Source organism: Mustela nigripes, chromosome X (genome assembly GCF_022355385.1).
Source record: "Mustela nigripes isolate SB6536 chromosome X, MUSNIG.SB6536, whole genome shotgun sequence".
Taxonomy (NCBI): domain Eukaryota; kingdom Metazoa; phylum Chordata; class Mammalia; order Carnivora; family Mustelidae; genus Mustela; species Mustela nigripes.
The window spans coordinates 119381773-119401378 of record NC_081575.1 but is presented as its reverse complement, the minus strand read 5'-3'; the positions used below and the strand labels follow the sequence as shown (position 1 = coordinate 119401378).

Sequence of the window (19606 nt, the reverse complement as noted above, 5' to 3'; positions counted from 1 at the left end):
AAAATCGATGAAATGCAAGAAACACAATTCTAATAATGAGTAAGTGAATAAACATATAGATAATAAAGAAATGCACATTATATTTAACTTATTAGTACTTTTGATCTTATTATCCTGAGTGAATCAGTCCGATTTTCAACATATTCAATATTACATGCACTTACTGTGTCTGCTCTTAAAGCATTTAAGAAAGACACATCAGACTGTGATTTGAATTAAATGATTAGAAAATGTCATTAGTTGTGTCGTCAATGTTGAAATGTCTATAGAAACCTAATCTTTTTGTATAATAACTTTTTGCTTTATTGGTTCCATAAATAAAATATGGGTCTTTCGAAGAATGCCACAGAAATAAATTGGGTATCGAAGTAAAAATAGTGGTATTCTTCACGCACATAGATATGAGGAATTTAGCAACAGTTAAAAGGGCAGATGCATCGGTATCCTACCTTGTTCGTAGCTAGTAGAAATGGAGATTGAATTTAAGTTCTAGAAATAACTGCTGGAAAGGAGAGGTAAAACTAAGGAAAGACTTCCATCTGGAATATGGTAAAGAAGCTCCTAAAAATATGAATTATGATCACTATTTGAATATATGTGATTTTAGAATATTTAAATCAAGTAATGGGAAGCAGAGAAGACCACTCCATGGAAATATTTGTTGGATATTCATAGAATTAATTCTTTCTCTCTCTCTCTCTCTCTTTTTTTTTTTTTTCCAAATAATCCCTGTGCCCCACATAGGGCTCATAATCCTGACTCCAAGATCAAGAGTTTCATGCTGTAGTGACCGAGGCAGTCGGGTGCCCGTGGAATTAATTCTTAATAGAGGTGTCCACCATTGAAGAGGAAGGATGTGATAGAACTCAGCAGTTCAAAGCATAAGAGGAAAGAACTCAAAGTCAAAGGATAACAGGTAAAATGGAAGACTGTCTATAGTTAATCCTATGGAAACCACTTGAGAATGAAGAGCATAACAGAGGGCCACTCATGACTGCAGGACAGGAGGGGTGAAACTGGGAGTTCCATGAAAGCCTTGTCAAGTTTGAAGGCATTTCTGAGACCACCCAGTGGAGGCATTCAGTAGGCACTTGGATGGATGGATCTGGAGGTCAGGTGATGGGCATCTGGGCCATGGCTAGGTCTTGGGCACCATGTCTGATGGACTACATGTCAAGGCTCACACTGACCATTGGGAAGGAGTGGGAAAAGTGGGAGCTTGCAAGGTTTTGTGATGTGCTCCCCCCCACCCCCAAGATGTGTGCAGAAGAAGATGCTGGCACAGGGCTCTTTGAAAAGAGGTGAATGCACAAATCCTCTCATAAGAGAGGAGAGACTTTCTCTTCATTTGAGCACGGAGGAAGGAAGGGAAGGTGGGAGTGAGTGCCAGATGTGCTGGATTGGTTTTGAGAAGCTAGTGGGATTCCCACTGGAGGCACTTGGTTTTCATGGCATGGAAGATGAAGTTCCTGGCTGATTCTGAGAAGAACAGGGGAGGGGTGATAGTTGAGCACAAGAGACAAGGAACAAAACTTTGATCACAGTAGGGTAGCCAAAGAGTGAATTCACTTGCGAACATTTGGCATTGACACCTTTCAAATCTTAGAAGTCATGTAATAGAACTCGAAAACAGATTTTTGCAAAGTTTGGGTATAGAAAAATGATAACACATAAACTTATGCCAACTCTTAAACTTGAAATTATTGAGTGAACTGCTAAGGTCGTTCTACCATTGGAGGGAGCGAGACCAATAGCATTACCCGCCATTAAAATAAGTTACTACAGAACCTCCCAGCCTTTATTAACAGACTCCTCAAATGGTAATGGGATTTGGATGTTTGTTTTCTGTGAATGTCAAAGGTAAAATGATTTTCTCTAATGAGCTTAAAGCCTTGCTCGCCGACACTACGGTCCGAGGTACAGAAGGTTTTATGGAATTCATCCAAAGGAAAATAACTTGTAATTGTAGTATTCTCCTGTTTCTCTCCCAGACAGGAGTACCTTACTTCTTCTAACCCGTTATCCTACTCACTAAAATCAACATTAGCTCTGCCAGTAGAGGTTTTCTCTGTTGCCACCCTAGGAGCCTTCACTCCATAAAATTCTACTTTTTGCCACTTTCCCACCATCGGGATCCTTAGTCTCTGTTTCCAAGTGTCTGCTATTTCATCGTGCTAGAAAGCCATGGAAGCCACAGAGTGGTTTCCTGAATTGTAGAATAAATGATCCAAGCTGGCTGGGCAGACCCACGTTTCCTTCATAGCTGTTCTAAACTTGAATGGTCTGCCTTTTGTTCTGAGATGAAAGCCAACACCCCGTTTGTTTTTCTGGATCGCTCAGAAATGTTTTGCATAGCCAGCGAGTCTCCTGAAGGTTCTGCTTTTCTGAGAGTTCCTCCTCTGTTTTCCACTAGTGCTTTTGAGCTGGTTTCTACCACCTTCTGCTGGGTCCCCTCTCTGCTCTCTGCCTTTTCCCTGGGCACTGGATTCCCTCACCTGGTGACAAATGTGTCTTCCTCTTCCTTCCCTGTCTCCCAAGTGTCCCCAACCAAAAGTAGTATCTATCCACACATCTTCCATGTTAACGGTCTTCTCTCCATCCCTTTAATATCAAACATCCTGGGGAAAAATCTGTCTATAAAATATAGCAATATTGTCTATGCTGTCTGCCATTACTGCCCCCCCCACCCCAGAACAGTCTCTTCTTCCCATTACTATGAAAACCACCATCTGACCAGTGTTTCTCAAAATTCAATGAATCACTTAGTCATATAGTTTAAAATGCAGATTCTATTTATGAGGTTGAGCCTGAAGCCTGAGCTTCTGCATTTCTAACAAGTTCCCAAATGATGCCCCAGTCTTGGTTGAAGAACCACAGTTTGAAATCCAGGAACCTGAAGGAACATCACTCCAAGATTTATTCATGTCTTTGGAAGCTGTCCCTTGAGAACTAAAGACTAGACTCTCATCTACATTGTTTCAACTACTTTAACTGTACGAGTCAATATTGGTTTCTTGAGGCCATCCGTCCACAACACTGGTTCTCACTGGATCGACAGTCCTGTGGTGTCACGTTCAACGACTTTTCCATCCATATCTTACAGGTCTTCTCTGCTGAACTCAACACAGGGTACCACTCAGGCAATTAAACTATACAACTCTGGCTCCCTTGGAAGAAGAGCTTCTTTTAATAATATTACTGTGCAAACATCCATTTTATTGAAAGCCAGTGATTAAAATATTTCCATATTTCTCCCTTCCCTTTGGGCTCCAGGACTGAACTTTCAGAATATCCAACTCAAAGTCCACAGGAGGACAGCGATGATGCATGACCCACTGGAGCCCAGTGAGAATGTTCTCTTGGACTTTATCTTAGACCTATCGAAAAAGGAATCCCTGCCTATGTCCTATGACCACTTACATGGTAAAATAATGGGTTTTTCTCAGAGAGCAGCCACCTGGAGAAAACCTGTTCTAAAGCTAGATCATACCTGGAGAAGTGATTTGAGCAATTACACACAGATGTGCCTGATATACCCTGGATTGTACAGCCAAAGGTACCAGTCCGTGCCCTATTAACATAGCAACTGTTGTTCTTATATTTCTTTCTCTCTCTCTCTTTCTTTCTTTCTTTTTTAAAGAATTTATTTCTTTACTTGACAGACAGAGATCACAAGTAGAGAGGCAGGCAGAGAGAGAGAAGGGGAATCAGGCTCCCCGTTGGGCAGAGAGCTCAATGCAGGGCTTGATTCCAGGACCCTGGGATCATGAACTGAGCCGAAGGCAGAGGCTTTAACCCATTGCGCCACCCAGGCGCGCCTCTTTCTTATATTTCTCTTTGAATTAAGGTCTTTTGAATTGGGTTTCCTTCACATGCAACAATAGCTTTCAACAATTAACTGCCCTGAAAATGACCTTTATTTGGCTTTCCTTAAATAAAAAAAAAAAACATCTCTTAATGCCTCCTTGGAAAAGTGGACAAAAGATATTAAAGAAAAAAATGAAGAAGCTTAAGGTCACAAAATTACTTAACCTTTCTTGGCTGTCATGGAGTGTTTCTTCTGCCAGCTGAACTTTCACATGCATTTGTCACATTTCGAAAACATAAACATTGTGGGTGTGAAAGAAATGTGCAACATTTGTCCCTTAGTAGGAAGAGACTAGATACCATCCGGAATTTGAGGTTCCTATTGCAAAACATTATATTGTATGATCCCATAAGTAGGTAAATCTGTAGTGATTGTGTTTCTTTCCCATTTAAAAAATTTGTTTAAAAATTTATTTATTTGAGAGAAAGAGCCATAGGGGAGAGGGGGAGGGGCAGAGGGAGAGGGACAAGCAGACTCCCCGCTGAACATGGAGCCTCGCAGCTGGGCTCCATGTCTCCAAGAGATCACGACCTGAGACCAAAATCAGGCTTCACCGACTGAGCCACCCTTGCACATTTTTTGAGGTGATGGGCATTGTTTTGTTATTGTCAATGCACTGTTCCATCTCTTAAGTTCTGGTAGAATAAAAGCACCATTTTCATATATTTCTGTCGACTTTTTAATGAATACTTCCTGCAGTACTTTTTAGTTGATCGTCTTGTTGTTCGAGGCATGGAGTCCTTCATACCTTAACTGTGGAGGATTTTGGTGTCCTGGACCCATCTCCAAAGGAAAATGTCTTTGCTCTGTTTTTCCACCATAAATAGAAATGTCATTTTCTGGCATAAGGAATTCAAACAGTTGCAGAAATGACAGATTCCAGAGCAGAGGGAGAGGAAGTAGAAGACAAGCCTAGAGAATCTTGTTCCAGAAAGCAAGGAATTACTCAACGGATGAGGAGGATCTGACAAGGGATGGTGACAGGGGAGTCGGCCAAACTAGGTTCCCACTGAGCAAACAGGTCACTCTGGGCATCAGAATAAATCATGACAGTAGCTGATTATAATGCGTTGAATAAAACAGGAAACCACGAGTCCACACGGAGATAAACTGACAGATTGACGAAGCAGGAGATATGTATATGCTTTTGAAAACGCTTCTCCACACACAGATATGTGTTGATTATAAAGGGGGATAGAATAAGTTTATGGGGGAAAAGCCTGGTGAACATCCCTTTCACCAAGGTCAAGTCACATCCCAACTGTGAAGATACCATGAGAAAGCGGCAGCATTGCATCTGTGATTTCCTTGCCAATCATGAGGATACGCGAGATAAACCTAAACTGAAGGAAATCCTTTAAAATCATTCACGGGACGAACAGTGACTCCCCAAAGTCCTGTCCATCCAGAACCCCAAAATGTGACCTCACTTGGAAATAGGTCTTTGCAGATACAATTCATTAAGAAGGTCAAGATGAGGTCATCCTGGAGGTAGGGTGGTCTCTGGATGCACAGACGGGCATGCTTATGAGATCGTAAACAGACACAGACACGTGCTCAGGGAAGAGACCCAGGGGAAGGGAAGCAGATGTTGGAACGATGCTGCCATAGCTAGGAAATGCCCATGACGGCCAGCAGCCCCCAGAGGTTGGGAGAGAGTCATGGCGCAGAGTTTTCTTCAAGCCTCCAGGAGCAACCAACCTGGCCCACCCCTTGGTTTTTGGATTCTGGCCTCCTGAGTCTGTGAAAGAATAAGTGTCTGTTGTTTTAAGCCAACCAGTTTGTGGTCCTAGTGATGGCCATCCCAGGGTACGAATGGAGAAAAGCACCCATCACCTTCCAACCTCCCACTGATACTCCCAGTGCTGTGAAGTCAAAGAAAAACTGCATAACGGGGCCCTAATGGAAGGAAACAGAAGAGACATGGTCCAGATCAAGGAGACCCCAAGGTGCTCGCTCATCCCTTATGCCTTGTAATGAATGACACAGGGAGAACTTGGCTGGACTTCGTCTACGAAGCTGGACGCTGGTGGCTCAGTGCTTTCATCTCCGACTTCAGCCTCTAGAAGCGTGAGGAGTACATTCCTGTCATCTGTATGCTACTCAGTGTGTGGTTTTGTTCTCGCCGCCCAAAGGACTAGCACAGCTCGACACGGACGACAACACTGATCAGGAACGGCCAAGGCAAGCGCTTGCTTCCGCTCGCTCTTCAGGAGGGATCAGCTCTGCTAACTGCCTTGGATTTGAAACCGCCACCGGCTACGTCTGCTTCAGGCTGGTCCGCGCGCCTTCGTCTCCCAGCTGCACAGCCTTGCTAGGAGCTACGGTTTGGGAGGCCCTGGGAAGGGGGCCCATTGCGATTGTCTCCCCCATGTGAGTAAACCCGGGGAGCATTCTCTCTCTGCGCAAATATGCCCCTTCGTCAAGCCACTTCTGCATTGGAACAGGTGTTATCCCTCTGCCTCTCTACTAGCATTGTGGTCCCCCGCCCAGGTGAGTGACAGGTTGGGGGAGAAGGCAGAGCTCTGATCTTGGCTAGCAGTGGACACCAGTATGTCTCTGTGGTCTCTACTTACTTTGTGACCAAAGGAAAGGCAGCAACCCTGCCCCCCCTCCATTTCTTGCATCTCGAGTTCCTCGTTGATCACAGGAGCGGCACAAAGGCAGGAGCCCACACGTACATCCTACAGAACCCTTGTATGGCTCAGTCCCGGTCTTCGGACATAGAACTTGTCATCTGACCTCCACTCTTCAGGATGGGGTCACGTGCATGTCTAAATGCATGAGGCTTCTCAGCCTACAGACCACAGCCCTTGAGCTGGGGGTGGGGAGGTTGGTGGCAGGGAAGGGGGCACAGCTGCAGAATCGTACGGCAAAGCTGAGGGACCCATCAGGGGAGGGCTACGTTCCTGCACTGGCTGCACCTTTGTGGCTTTCTACATGTGGCTAGTACACCGATTCCCTCTTTCTTTCTTCTAACCACAGAAGTGAACTGGACGGTGTACAGCTCGAAGGACACTTGTAAACGCGGCGGAGAAATGGAAACTTCACAGGAAGCAAGCGAAAGAACTCAGTAAGTGCATGCTTCCTGTCCGCCCTGTTGAGAGGCACACGCCCCGCGCTTCCGGTCCCTGCGTGCTCGCGTACAGAGGCGTGTAAGGACGCTCGTCCACATTCGTGGTGGCTTTAGCTGTGGATGACGCTGGATGCGCAGTTATGTAAGGAGGGCAGGAATGTCCCTTCGGAAATCCTGTCTACGGTGCCGAAAACACTGAGCCCTCTGTTTGCCTCTCCGTAACTCAGGCACGTGCCTGAGGATTTACACTGAAGGGACAGGTGTCAGGAGTGCGTCGTGACGCGTATTAGCGCGGAGCAAGCCAAGGTTTCGGTTGTGTCGCCAGAGGCAAAACTGAGGGCAGAGCTCAGTGATTACATGGTGAATTCGGCCCAACTGAACGGTCGATCTGCAAATAATAATAATAATCGTGATTAATAATAATGACTAGTGATTATCCGTAATTGCTACTGATCCTTCGTAATTATTACTGTTGTTGTTTAAAAACGGGTCCACTTCTGGTGGCCCGCACAGACCGCTTTTCCAGTCCTGCTTTGGGTTATGTGGATAATTGACGGCAACTTTCAGTTTTACTTTGCCAGAGTGCAGACACGGCTTAGGCAAGAAAAACCTCCAAACCGTGAACGTCCTTAATGATTGGTTCCTCTGCTGTAAAATTAATAAACTGGATCCAAAAACTTTCTGGGACTCATATTTACAAATATCAAAAGGGAAAGGGAGTCTGTGTGTGTGTGTTAACTATCGGGGAAAAAGTGAAGAGCAGAAAAACTGAAACCGGCCGCAGAGAAGGGCCCTGGTCTGTGCAGACTCCTCGTTCGATGCCCAGAGCGGAACGGCTGTTCTCTGCGAGCTGCTGGTGGTGCACACAATACCCCGGATATTGTGAAAGCAGAACGGAACGGAGGTTGTATTTTTGTTTGTTTGTTTTAATACACTGCTTGTTCCTTTAGAGCATTATTTAACTTCAAAACCAAATCCAGTTTCCCTAATTGCCCATGGAAACAGGGGGTGACCATAGTTACACAGTAAAGAGGGTTCCTGAAGAGAAGAATAGAAAAACTAATGAAATTTTAAATGACAGATATGAAAGCATTAGGAAACTGCCCCGACCGGGGACCAGGGACATATCAGGCTGACAATCACAGGAATTACCCAGCAAACCTATCAGGATCTGGGTCTGTTCGGAGTGCCTGGTTTCTGTCAGTCCAGACGCGTGAGGACGTGCTGTGAGCGGCACAGAGCCCGCGTCGGGACCTGCCCCACCGGAGAACTCGGTCCAGGACCCCTGGCTCGCAGAAAGCAGCATTGCAGGACGCTGCTACGATTCCCTCACGGCAGAACACGGCTGCCCTGCACGTACCTGTCCGCGAGCTAACCACGGTTTTCTGGGGGAGTAGTGTCCACCAGGACGGTCAGAGACATAAGCAGTGCGTGATTTCACTTTGATGTCTAACAGGCTAACATTTGTTTGTGCTCACGGGGGCGCCCATAAAAATGGGTTGAAATATCCTCGAAATAGGAGAGTCACATAAAATGATAAAAAGGGGGGAAATGTAGCGGACAGACAGATGTGGAACTAAACTGAAGATGTTCATGTCCCGTCTGAAGGGACGTGTTAAGATTCAGCTACCTGTTTTCTAGAGGAGCAGGAAATAGACACCCCAAGGACGGTCACTACCGAGGCCCGAGTCTCTGCATAACTCGTAAGGAAAGAGGCGATCGGTGGTGGTTATGTGCTAAAAATTGTGTATTTAGAGCTTTTAGGAGCCATAAAACTGATTTAAAGGATGGTTTCAAATGTTAAAAGAGAAATGCATAACAATTAAATGCAGGCAATGAAACCGGTTTGTTTCTAACTGCCTCTTAGTAATTAAGAGTTTATGCTTGGCAAAGCCCCACCAACACAGATTTAAGACTTGAGACAGTGTCCAGGAATTAGTATAAACCCACATCCAAGTCCTCAAAAGTGATAGGATTGCTACTTAGGAAGTGGAAAAGCTAAATCAGTGTAACATGACTTAAAATAATGGATGAGTGGTTATTTTCGATTGAATTCTTCTTTACTGGACGACCGGGTGGACCTGGTTCTTCATATGTAGAAGTGTATCTTCTCAGTTCCTAGAGTAGATTTACCCACTACCGAGAGTGATGGGTCAACATCTGATGGTATGTGGCCTGGCTGGAGACAGAGAGGAAGCAAGACTTCAGCTGCAAGAGACAGAGATAGAGATATGGGTAAAGAGACAGAGGTATTACGGAGAGCTGAGGGTTTACAAGAGGGAACCCTGAAAGCAGCCTGATAATCATCTTAGCGGGGATGCCGGGGGTGGGCTGTGGTATAAAAAGACTACGGTGGGCAGGAATGCATGTCTGCTGAAAAGTAAGGCAAACCCCCCCAGTGTCCGAATCTGCTGGGCTTCCGGGCTGCCACGTCACATTGTCTGTAGGAAGAACGGCGACCTCCAGTTTCAACATCCCATGCATGGTTCACCCAAATGGCTTACCCTCTAAATTTTCCAAAGGACCTGCCTCTCCCTGGAAAGGACTCCTCAGGACCCGCGTACATCCTGCCTAATAAAATACCTCTCATTTCCTTGCACAGAAGAAATAATCAGAAATATTACAAAAACTAGTAACAGAATCCCAATAGGTTTGTGTTTTTTTGTTTTTTGTTTTGTTTTGTTTTTTTAATGATTTCATTAGAAACCTCCATCAACAACGATGTGGACAAAAATTTAAAAAAAAACAAACAGACGAGTATGCAGTCTTCTCTGCATTATATGCATTCTATTCAAACCAATTTTCTTTGAGGAGAAACCTAATGGCGTCATCAAAGCCAAGTTGATACAGGGATTCCATTTTCCTCTTGCATGGTGGGAAGAGGGCTTGGTTAAGCCTCACCAGGTTTGCCACGGACAGCTAGAAGAGAACAGATTGAAGGTAGAAGACAGCACAGGTTAACGGCACTGACGATTTCTTACCGTAGATATAAATTTGGGCTTTAGAAAATCAGTTGGAGAAAATGGAACTTTAAAAGGTCTAACTTTAGCCCTAGATGAGCTGCGGGTTTCTCAGCCCCGGCAGTGAGGATGTTTGGGGCCAGACATTTGGCTGTTGTGGGGGCTGCGTGCTGATTCGTAGCGCTCACCCCTATGTACCGGATGCCAGCAGCACCCCCAGAGGAGACAACCACCCATGTCCCCTACCCGTAACATCGCCTCCTGTCCACAACCACTGGGAGTGGAGGGGAGGGAGCCCATATTTTACCTAAGTTATTCAGTTGAGCTCCAAAGCTTTTGTCCCATATTTTGCCACACTTAACAATCATTTTTAAACAAATGAGCTGATTTAAAATTGCACTGAAAACCTGCCGTATGTTCTCTGTCCTGAGGAAGAGAAGAAAAACAGAGCTTTCCCCAAACAGATAATACAGAGTGAAAGGCTTGTGCACTCACCCGGGCCCATGGGCATGGGTGACATGACCTGTGTTGTCGACTAGTAAGAAACTATGGCCGAGAAGATGCCATTGGCATATAAAATTATCAATGAGTTTCCAACGTTTCGGAAGCGCGTGGCAGTTTTTAGGCGATTATCTGCAAATGTAATGGTGTCTCGGGCTCACCGTGACGTCCTGATTGGTGAGATTCACGTAGAGGTCCAGCTGTCCTTTGTCCTGCGGGGAGATGTCCAGGCGTCCGCTGAAGGGTGAGATGGTCACTGTCCGGCCGACGGGAAGGATGGGCAGGCTGTTCGTGAGGCCTCCATCCACCCACGTCTGTGGAAACAAAGACCCCTCGTCAGCGCACGCCAACGTCACGGCGCCTACGAAGAGGAGCACAGACTTTCCAACAGGGAAATTTCCTTCTCCTCGAATCCGTGCCCTGGAAATGCTCTTAAATTACCACCAATCATCACCCATCAGATGGCTGATTTCTGTACAAGTCCGTGCACACATACCATTTACCTATATAATGAGAACCTCACAGAATCGGGAAGCCTCTCCAGCTGCTTATTAATTTTGTAAAACATTTTATTTATTCATGAGAGACAGAAAGATGGAAGCAGGGGCAGTGGGTGAGGCCGACTCCCCCGTGGCCAGGGAGCCCGATGTGGGACTTGATCCCAGGACTCAGGGATCAGGACCTGAGCCGAAGGCAGACTGAGCCCCCTAGGCACCCCTTCTCTAGTTGTTTAAAAGCTTTAGCTGGATTATTGTCCATAAGGAGTACCTAAATGTTTATAACAGTGCATAACACAAGAAGCCATGGAATAAGCTTGGGATGCATCATTAAGTCAAAGTGGAAAGCCACCTTCACAGCTGGTACTGCGTAGACCATCCACCATCACAGGACATTCTGGGTCTATTACAGGCAGTAGAAACTGGCATTTCCTGTCGCAAACTTAAAGGCAAGCTGAGCAACCAGAAATCCTTCTATTTCTAAAGTGGCACCCGTTCTTCAAGACAGGAGGTTTCAAAGCCAGAAATAATGGGAAGTATGACATTTATAACAAAACAAAACGACACAACAAACGCTATTGAACTCCGAAGAGGTTCTGTGTTTTCAGACCCCAATCCAAACGGGACAGATAGGCAGAGCAGGTAAGAAAAGCTTCCAGAAGCTCCTGGATAACTATGTTAGGAAAAAGGACACAGAAACAGAAATCCTTATGCTACCCATTTCAAAGCAAGTGAACGGACAGCATTGACATCTTCGGGTCTAACAACAGACACGCAGACACACACAACAGAAGTACAAATTCTCCAGGTTGTATCTGTGATGGAAATAACCTTCAGTTGACAGGGAAAAAACACAGTCTGATCACGGCTGAAAACCCCTTTGAACAGAACCTTGAGTGGAGAATTCTGCTACGCTGTTTCCCCTGAACATTTGGAATGCGACGTAGGAAAACCCAAGCTGTTCTGTTCAGCACAAAGGCAGTGCTAGGAGAGAGAAACGAGTTAATACAAAATGCCCTGAACTTGGTTAAAACATACATTCGTTTTGTTCTAAGGTATCTGTGTGTGTGTGTGTGTGTGTGTGTGTGTGTCTGTTTTACTCCTTTTTATCGGTAGAGCTAGTGAATGATCAGTCCCTGTACAGTTCACAATGGCTTCGCCCAGCCACTAACTCCCCCCGCCGCCCCGCCAGAGGGAATAAAAGTAGATCCATGAAAAGGGAAAGCATGTTGAAAATTTGTGCATTTTGGTGTCGGAGAAAACAGAAGTAGAGTGGATGATAATACACCAACCTGTGTAACTTGCATATTGTTGCTCTTTCTAACAGAACATAACAGACATCACCATGTAATTACGTTCTATGTCTCATATAGACACATTCGTGTGTGTGTGTGTGTGTGTTCAACACACCCGTGTTCCCATGTGTTTGTGTCTACATATGCTTAAAAACACAGTTCAAAATAAGGGAGATTTGCAGTGAGGAGCCCCCCAAATTCTGCTTCCGTGCCTCCTGGTCCCAAAGCCTCCGTTTGGTTTTCTGATTGCTTTGGGCATGGATACGGATTTCTGGCATATGTTCATTGCTAGAGAGGGGGAGAGGAAGAAAAAAAAACCTTCCAAAATCATCGTTCATATTCTCAATAGACTATATCACCAGTGATCGAAAAGTCTGGGTAGTTTTCATCAAGCGAAATTAGAAATATGTACGGTGTGTCATATGAGCTCATCTGACGCGCTCAACTTAACGGAAGGGAGGCTCATCAGGGCGCAGAATGCTCTCATTTACCACAGGGCTAATGACTGCCGTCTCCGGGAACTGAAAATTAGTTCTCCGAATTTTCCTCACTCTCGTTAGCTTATTCTGATTGGATAAATGATGGTGGAAAACGTATAGCTTATCCAATGTCTTGATTAGATTTGCAGTATCACCAGCTCCGCTAGAACCGTCCTCGGTACCAGCTCAGGTTCTCCAAGAGCTCTGGACTGGGTTCCTGATTTACACTCTCAGGAGCTGTATTGTTCCCAAAACCACGCATTCCTGCAGGCATGCGGATTCTAGCAGCATCTCTAGAAACAACGGTTACAGCAGGAAACGTTCCTCACCCCCAAATTAAAAGTGGGGATCTTCTATATCTAGCGTGCTCTGGTTTACAGGTTTACAAGCCTGCACTTACATGCCGCTGTCCGTGAATTCGTGGGCAGTTTGCCACAGGTTTCTGCAAGTCCCTTCATCCTTAACCCCTTGTGGGAAGCATTCCGCAAGGCGGTAACTACCGCCATGAGCTTCTGTGATTCCGGAATCTTCTTTGGGGAGAGAAGCAAACTGTGCTGGTGCTTCCCGTGATGGCTTGGTACCACTTCTAAAGGCACAGGGGTAACTGTCCCATCCACACAGGGCAGGTTATGACGTGGCAGGACGTGTCCAAGTTTGCCTGACACACGGATGTGCTCGGGAACAGATGAGGAACATGCCCCGAGATTCATAAACTCAGACAATTCTTGGTCCATATCTAAAGGGCGAAAAACTAAGGAAGGCATCTCTCTTCTAAGGGCCTGTGAATTCATTCTGCAAGGACCTCAGCACATCTGATGTGGACACGGATGAGATACGGATGTTCGTGAGCAAGACGGGATGCAGGGCTGAACTGTCTTCAGGGGTTTTGTTCAGAAAGCAAGTGAGTTCAGAATTCTTTGTCAGGAGAATGAACGCGAAGTTGAAAGCTAGAATTACTGGAAGTGCCATGGCACAGGGCCTCACGGTTTAGGAAACCAACCCCCTGTATGACTTGGTTTATCTTCGAGAATGCCGGCAGATGGGTAGGTCATGCTCGTATCCTCAGTTTTCCCGTCTTACAGGAGAGGAGACGGAGGCTTGCAGGGTTCGTCACGCTAGGTTGCTGCTAGCGTGCTTTTGTAAATAAAGTTTTATTGGCATACAGATGCGCCCTGTAGGTCACGTTTTGCTGTTGCTGCTTTCCCACGGCAACAGCAAAGCTGAGCGCCCGGGTCAGCAGAGCCTGCCTGCCCCACCGTGCCGCGAGTATCTCCTCGCGGGCGCCTTCTGGAAATTCTGTGCACCGCCATCCTGCGGAGTAGGCACGCGGGAGGTGGGCGGCGGGTCCCCTCACTTGCACGCTTCCTTCTCGCACACGATCAAACAGCCCCGGAGATCAGATCTGTTTCCGGAAGGGGCATCAACGAAGTCCTGACGAATCACTCTGCATTTGCAGGCCTGTCTGATCTTGTGTGATACAGAGGAAGAATCGTTATGTCCAAGAGAACATGCTCGGTCCTTGCGTCTCAGAATGGAGGCTGTGAGGAGAGACAGAGAGACGAGGAGAGGCCTGGTCTCCGCGACATGGGTCAGAATCTCCCATCTGAAGTGAAGAAACACAAGTGGGAAGGAGAGACCGACGAACTTTCCTCAAGAAAAGGGAGACGGCTGAAAATAAATAAGAAATTTCGGAAGAGGTGGAACAACCCTGCTACTATTTTACTAAAGATTACTGGTACATTGTGTTAATTTTGGAGCTTTTCATTTTTTAGTTAAAAGATGGGGACATTCAATTTTGAGAAAACACGGAGTGTTACATCAAAAATATTCCCTGGAAGACTAATAATGTGTTTTTTCAAAAGGACCATGCAAAAAATTTCAGAATGTTGCTGAAAAAATAAGGTCTTCTCTTTCCGATGAAGTGAGAATCGATGCGCAGATTTCCATCCTGCCTGGTGGCTGGTGACCAAGCCTTTGAGGGGACTGAGCCACCTACCCGTGGGAAATGTCTAATCATAAAGAAATAGAAGCCTAAGGTCTGTAGTAACGATTTTATACAAATACACAGTGACGTAGACTATGCCACAGCTCTCCTTCCCACAAATGTCAATAATGAAAGAGTTAATAATCCGTAGCCCATGAAAAATGCTCAATAGACCAGAAGAAGTCAATGTTAAATTTTCTTCATATAAGTCAAAATATTCCCTGAATTCTATTTCAGACAACGAATAAACAACAAGACCCCCCAGAATTCTGAAGCTTTTCTTGAGATGTGCATCTGTCAGCTCTAGGGATGCTCTTATTCTGTTATTCTGACATTTTAGTCACTTGCCAGTCACAGTGCCATCTCTTAGAAACAAAACAACTTGCTAGTCCAGAGCTCCTCTTGAAAATGCTCATTTGTGTTCCAAACTGATGGCAAGAACCTGTGAAGACGTGGCCTGACAGCATGCATGTCCGGAGGCCATACGTAACGATAGAAACGTCATTAGTAAAAAACACAAGTCTGACCTTCAGTGTGTGTGCATTCTCCGTGTATTCAGCTGTAAATGACTCCCTACCATAAATAAGGTTTTGCAAATGCTCTTGAAAGATGAAGCCAGGAAAAGCTACAAGAACTTTTTTGTTGTTGTTTTTTACGATTTTGTTTATTTATTTTAGAGAGAGAGCGAGAGCGCTCTCAAACTGGGAGAGGGGCAAGCAGAGCGAGAATCAGACTCCCTGCGGAGTAGGGACCCTGAACTGGGGCTCCATCCCAGGATGCTGGGATCATGGCCTGAGCCAAAGACAGATGCTTAACCGACTGAGCCACCCAGGCGTTCCTATGAGGAGTTATTTTTTTAAAAAATTAGGTTAAAGGAAATAGAGGTCATTCCACTTCAAACAGCTGGTGGACAGGTTCGGAAGGAAATAGACTGTTAGTCAAGCGAATCCTCAGTGTTAACAAAAGTATGACACTTTTAAGTGATTAATAATTGATTTTTAAAATATCAACATTCAGTCCACAAATATATATTAATGAAATCCACGATGTTCAATACGTCATTTCTCCCAGATGTAGAACAAGGAGGTCTGTGCGTTGCTTGGGGCCGGCAGGAGCAGAGTCTGCATGTGGCCTTCTTGGTCTCTGCCACACGGGCACTGCTCTGTGTCCCAAGCCTCGACGACGGCCCCAGTGAAGTCGTCCGTTCCCTCTGCCCTCACTGTGGGCACAACCTCCCTTGCTTCCGAGAAACCACCTCAGCAAACACCCCATTCAAGACCCGAGTTCCACAAAAACTTTAAAACCTGGAACTCGAGAGATCAGCCTGATGGAAGTTTTTCTGTAATTTAAATCCTAGGAAGAGCTCACACCCACAGCAGGACACTGTGTTTAAAGCACACATCCCATTTCCTTGAAAATGGAACAGTTCTGGAAAATAACTTGGCCTAGAAACCCTCTAACACTGTGGGAGGCTGTCAGGCTGATGGAGAGTCCAAGATGAGCACAGAGCGAGGCTGCCCTGTTGTTTGGGGTCTGCGTCAATGGACGAGATCTCTGAGGGCACTGTCTGTCCTTGGCTACATGCCCTTTCCTCTTGGTGGACATCAGTAAACCACCAAGGAAAACCGAACGCTGTCAGAAGGCATCAAAATTAAGTAGTTATCATGTGTCTACTATGCACAGATGCAGGTCATCAGGAAGACCTTGTCCTCCTGCCCAAGGTCAAGGGCCTCAGCACTGGTCTCCATCCTTTTCCCGGCCTGGAGGCCGCATCCCCTGCTGCAGAGCTGCGGCTGGGCTTCCACAGCCATGTCCAAGTGCTCAGTCACGTAAGGGGAAACGCAGCTGAGAACAGCTGACCCTTTTAACCACTGCTCGTCGTCAGCTCACAAACCGAAGACGCAGGAAGATGGAGGGAGATAAGCCGAGGGAGATGGAGGGGCACACTACGCCAACTGGGGCAAGAGGCACGGACGGCAGAGACACAGTGGTTGGGGATCCTCCTGGGAAGGCTGCCCCCTTAGTAGCTAGGTGGCCTCGGGGAAGTAACCAAACATCTCTGCATCTGCATATCCTCATCTTTAGATACCAGGGAGTAATCCTTTCTGTTGCCGCTGACAACAACCAGTCACAGCACAAGTTTTACTTCCTTTTCTGGGAAAGAGAAAATGCACGGTGGTGTGCTACAGGTGGCCTCCCCAAATCATTTAGGGCCTTTCTAGCTCACTCTGTGGCCATCTCCAGGCGGTGATTTCTCCGACCTCATGATCCACAACAGCTGCAGTGGTTCCAGTCATTGCATCAAGGTTCCAGGCAGCAGGAAGTAAACCGAGTTAGGTCCCTCTGTAATTCAGCTTATCTGTCTGGCCTGCACTTAGATGTATAGCCACAGCTGGTGATAAGGGAAGCCAGGAAATGTGGCCTTTTAAGCACAGTCCTCCAGGTCCAGCCAAGAGCTGTGACTCCGTTGTAAGGAAGGAAAGAAAAGTTGATGGTGCAGAAAAATAGAAGCCTCTCCCACCTGCCCCTGCTTCGTGATACTCTTACCAATACTTCAACGGGCAAGTGTTGAGCATGGTCTCAGGGACAATGTCTGGGACTCGGCTGTGCGGTCCGCTCGAGTCCATCCGCCCTCTCTGAAGTTCCCACCTGGTTATCGTCACGTGCTGTATGGACATCCGCCCTGCCCAGTCACCACCTCTGAGTCCTTGATCACACTGGCAGCTCTCCTGATTGGACTCCCGCACCCCCCTTTCATAATGCATAATCTGGAAAACACCTTACCATGGTTATTATAAATTGAAGCTCTGAAGTAAAACGATGACATTTCAGATCATTATAAAATTAACGTTCCTAAGATAGAGTTGATTTTGATGGTATCTGTGTTCAAAATTTACAGCTAAAAGTAAATATGAATTTTTACTCTTATAGCAAGAAAGAAAAGGCTAACTTACTTTAAGTCAACTAATTATGTAACGTCCAATACCTTCCTAACAAAATTTTAGATGACAACGTAGCCCACGCTCCTTGGGAACTGGATCTCCCTGCTTTCATGCGCTGAAGTTTAAATCATTTTATGTTGCTCTTAAAAAAATGTATCTTTTGTTTCTAACCAGTCACAGGGAGGGCTTGAGCCTTCTGTACGTACCGTATGCATACTGCTAATCAACAGAGTTCGAGTCACAGTAACGGTCACACTTAGCCTCTGCCTCTTAGTACCTCCATGGCCTTCCCAGTTACTTAATGTCTCTGTCCCTCGCTCTCCTTCCCCGTCCCTTTAGACAGCCGTCCTGGGGCAGAGCAACTGGGGCCCACCATTGAGCAGGGAGCAAAGGACTGGAAAGCCCAGGAGAGCTCCAAGAAAGAAAACCACGAGGACTCGCGAGATCAGAACCCACACAGGTTCCCAGTCACGCCAGGTGAGAGATCCGTACACGTGCTTCCTTCTGTGCGGCGACCGTGCTGGGCCCTCAGAGTGAGTGCGTGAACGGACGAATGAATGAATGACGGATAGCAAGCGTTTTTCACGTACCCACTAGACACTAAGTACATATTACATACATCATGAATCAATAAAACGCGTGGCCTTTATTCTCCCACAAGTATGTGCCTGATCTTGGGTGTTAAATCGGTAACTGTATTTGAGGGCACCCTGGGGTCTCAGTGGGTTAAGCGTCTGCCTTCGGCTCAGGTCATGATCTCAGGGTCCTGGGATGCAGCCCCGCATTGGGCTCTCTGCTCAGTGTGGAGTCGGCTTCCTCCTCTTTCTTCCCTTGCTCATGCAGGCTCTCTCTTTCTCAAAAATAAATAAAATCTTAGGAAAGATACTGTATTTAACTCTACAATATGTATCTTTGGTATGTGTTAAATGGATGCTGTATTTGATTAGAAATACAGATCTCTGTTATGTGCTAAGTTGATAGTGCATTTGATTATAAAATAATTATAAAATAATTATCAATTATAATATAATTATAAATTATTTCTGGTATGTGTCAAAGAGATGGTGTATGTGACCATAAACACTTAACCCTTATAAGTGTTAAAATGATACTGTGTTTGATTACAAACATGTATCTCTGGCACCTGTAGTTAGTGTATTTCATTGTAAGGAGCTAGTGTATTTCATTAGAAAATTGTATCTCTGGGGGCACCTGGGTGGCTCAGTGGGTTAAGCCGCTGCCTTCGGCTCAGATCATGATCTCGGGGTCCTGGGATCGAGTCCCACATCGGGCTCTCTGCTCAAGGGGAGCCTGCTTCCCTTCCTCTCTCTCTGCCTGCCTCTCTGGCTACTTGTGATCTCTCTCTCTCTCTCTCTCTGTCAAATAAATAAATAAATATTAAAAAAAAAATTGTATCTCTGGCCGTGTTCCATGATAGCATGTCTGATTATAGGAGTGGGTCCCTGTGCAGGAGCGGGGCAGGTAGGACCGTAAAGGAGCTGCTAAAATACCTTCCCTTGAGGTGCCTGGGGGCTCAGTCGGGCGCGTGGCTGCCTTGGGCTTGGGTCATGATCCCAGGGACCTGGGGAGGAGCCCCGCATCACATCTAGCCCCTGCTCTGCAGGGACTTTGCTTCTCCCTCTGCCCGTCCCCCCGACTCCTGTTCATGCGCTCTCTCTCTCTCTCTCTCTCTCTCTCTCTCCTTCTGTCCTTCTCTCTCAAATAAATAACTGAAATCTTTCTAAACAATGAAAAGAAACCCCCTCCCCATAGTGCTGACCAGGAGCAGATTGCAGGGGGTGAGCCCGTGGGTGCTCACCTCTCGTCGCCTCCCCTCCCCAGACCCGCTACAGCCGTCAAGGGCAGCCCTATGCAGCGCAGACCGTCTGACAAGGGCCTGGGTAAGTGACAGGCCTGGCAGGGGAGGGGGTTGCTCCCCAGTGTGGGGCTCCTGTGTGGCGGACCGAGGGGACAGGGCTCCAGCTTTGGTCAGGTGGGTAGGAT

At 46.3% G+C, this 19606-nt stretch overlaps 1 protein-coding gene and 1 long non-coding RNA gene across 9 annotated transcripts in view; one reads left to right on the top strand and one right to left on the bottom strand.

Moving 5' to 3' along the window:
- The first annotated feature begins 777 nt into the window (after positions 1-777).
- LOC132007390 (uncharacterized) lies at positions 778-18144 on the top strand. The gene is made up of 3 exons (XR_009401334.1): positions 778-916; positions 6854-6941; positions 17942-18144. It is a non-coding gene; the product is annotated as an uncharacterized LOC132007390 (long non-coding RNA).
- The window catches only part of PNPLA4 (patatin like phospholipase domain containing 4), a 26380-nt gene continuing 16362 nt past the window's right edge, over positions 9589-19606 (bottom strand). For 5 of the 8 annotated variants that reach the window (XM_059386153.1, XM_059386152.1, XM_059386157.1 and 2 more), the window contains 2 exons: positions 10567-10719; positions 9590-9863 (listed from right to left, as the gene is read on the bottom strand). In XM_059386153.1, the coding sequence (XP_059242136.1) occupies positions 9732-9863; positions 10567-10719 (285 nt within the window). In that variant the 3' untranslated portion in view covers positions 9590-9731. Of the gene's footprint in view, positions 9864-10566; positions 10720-19606 lie in introns of those variants that run through there. The other 3 variants (XM_059386154.1, XM_059386155.1, XM_059386156.1) reach the window with 2 other exon arrangements.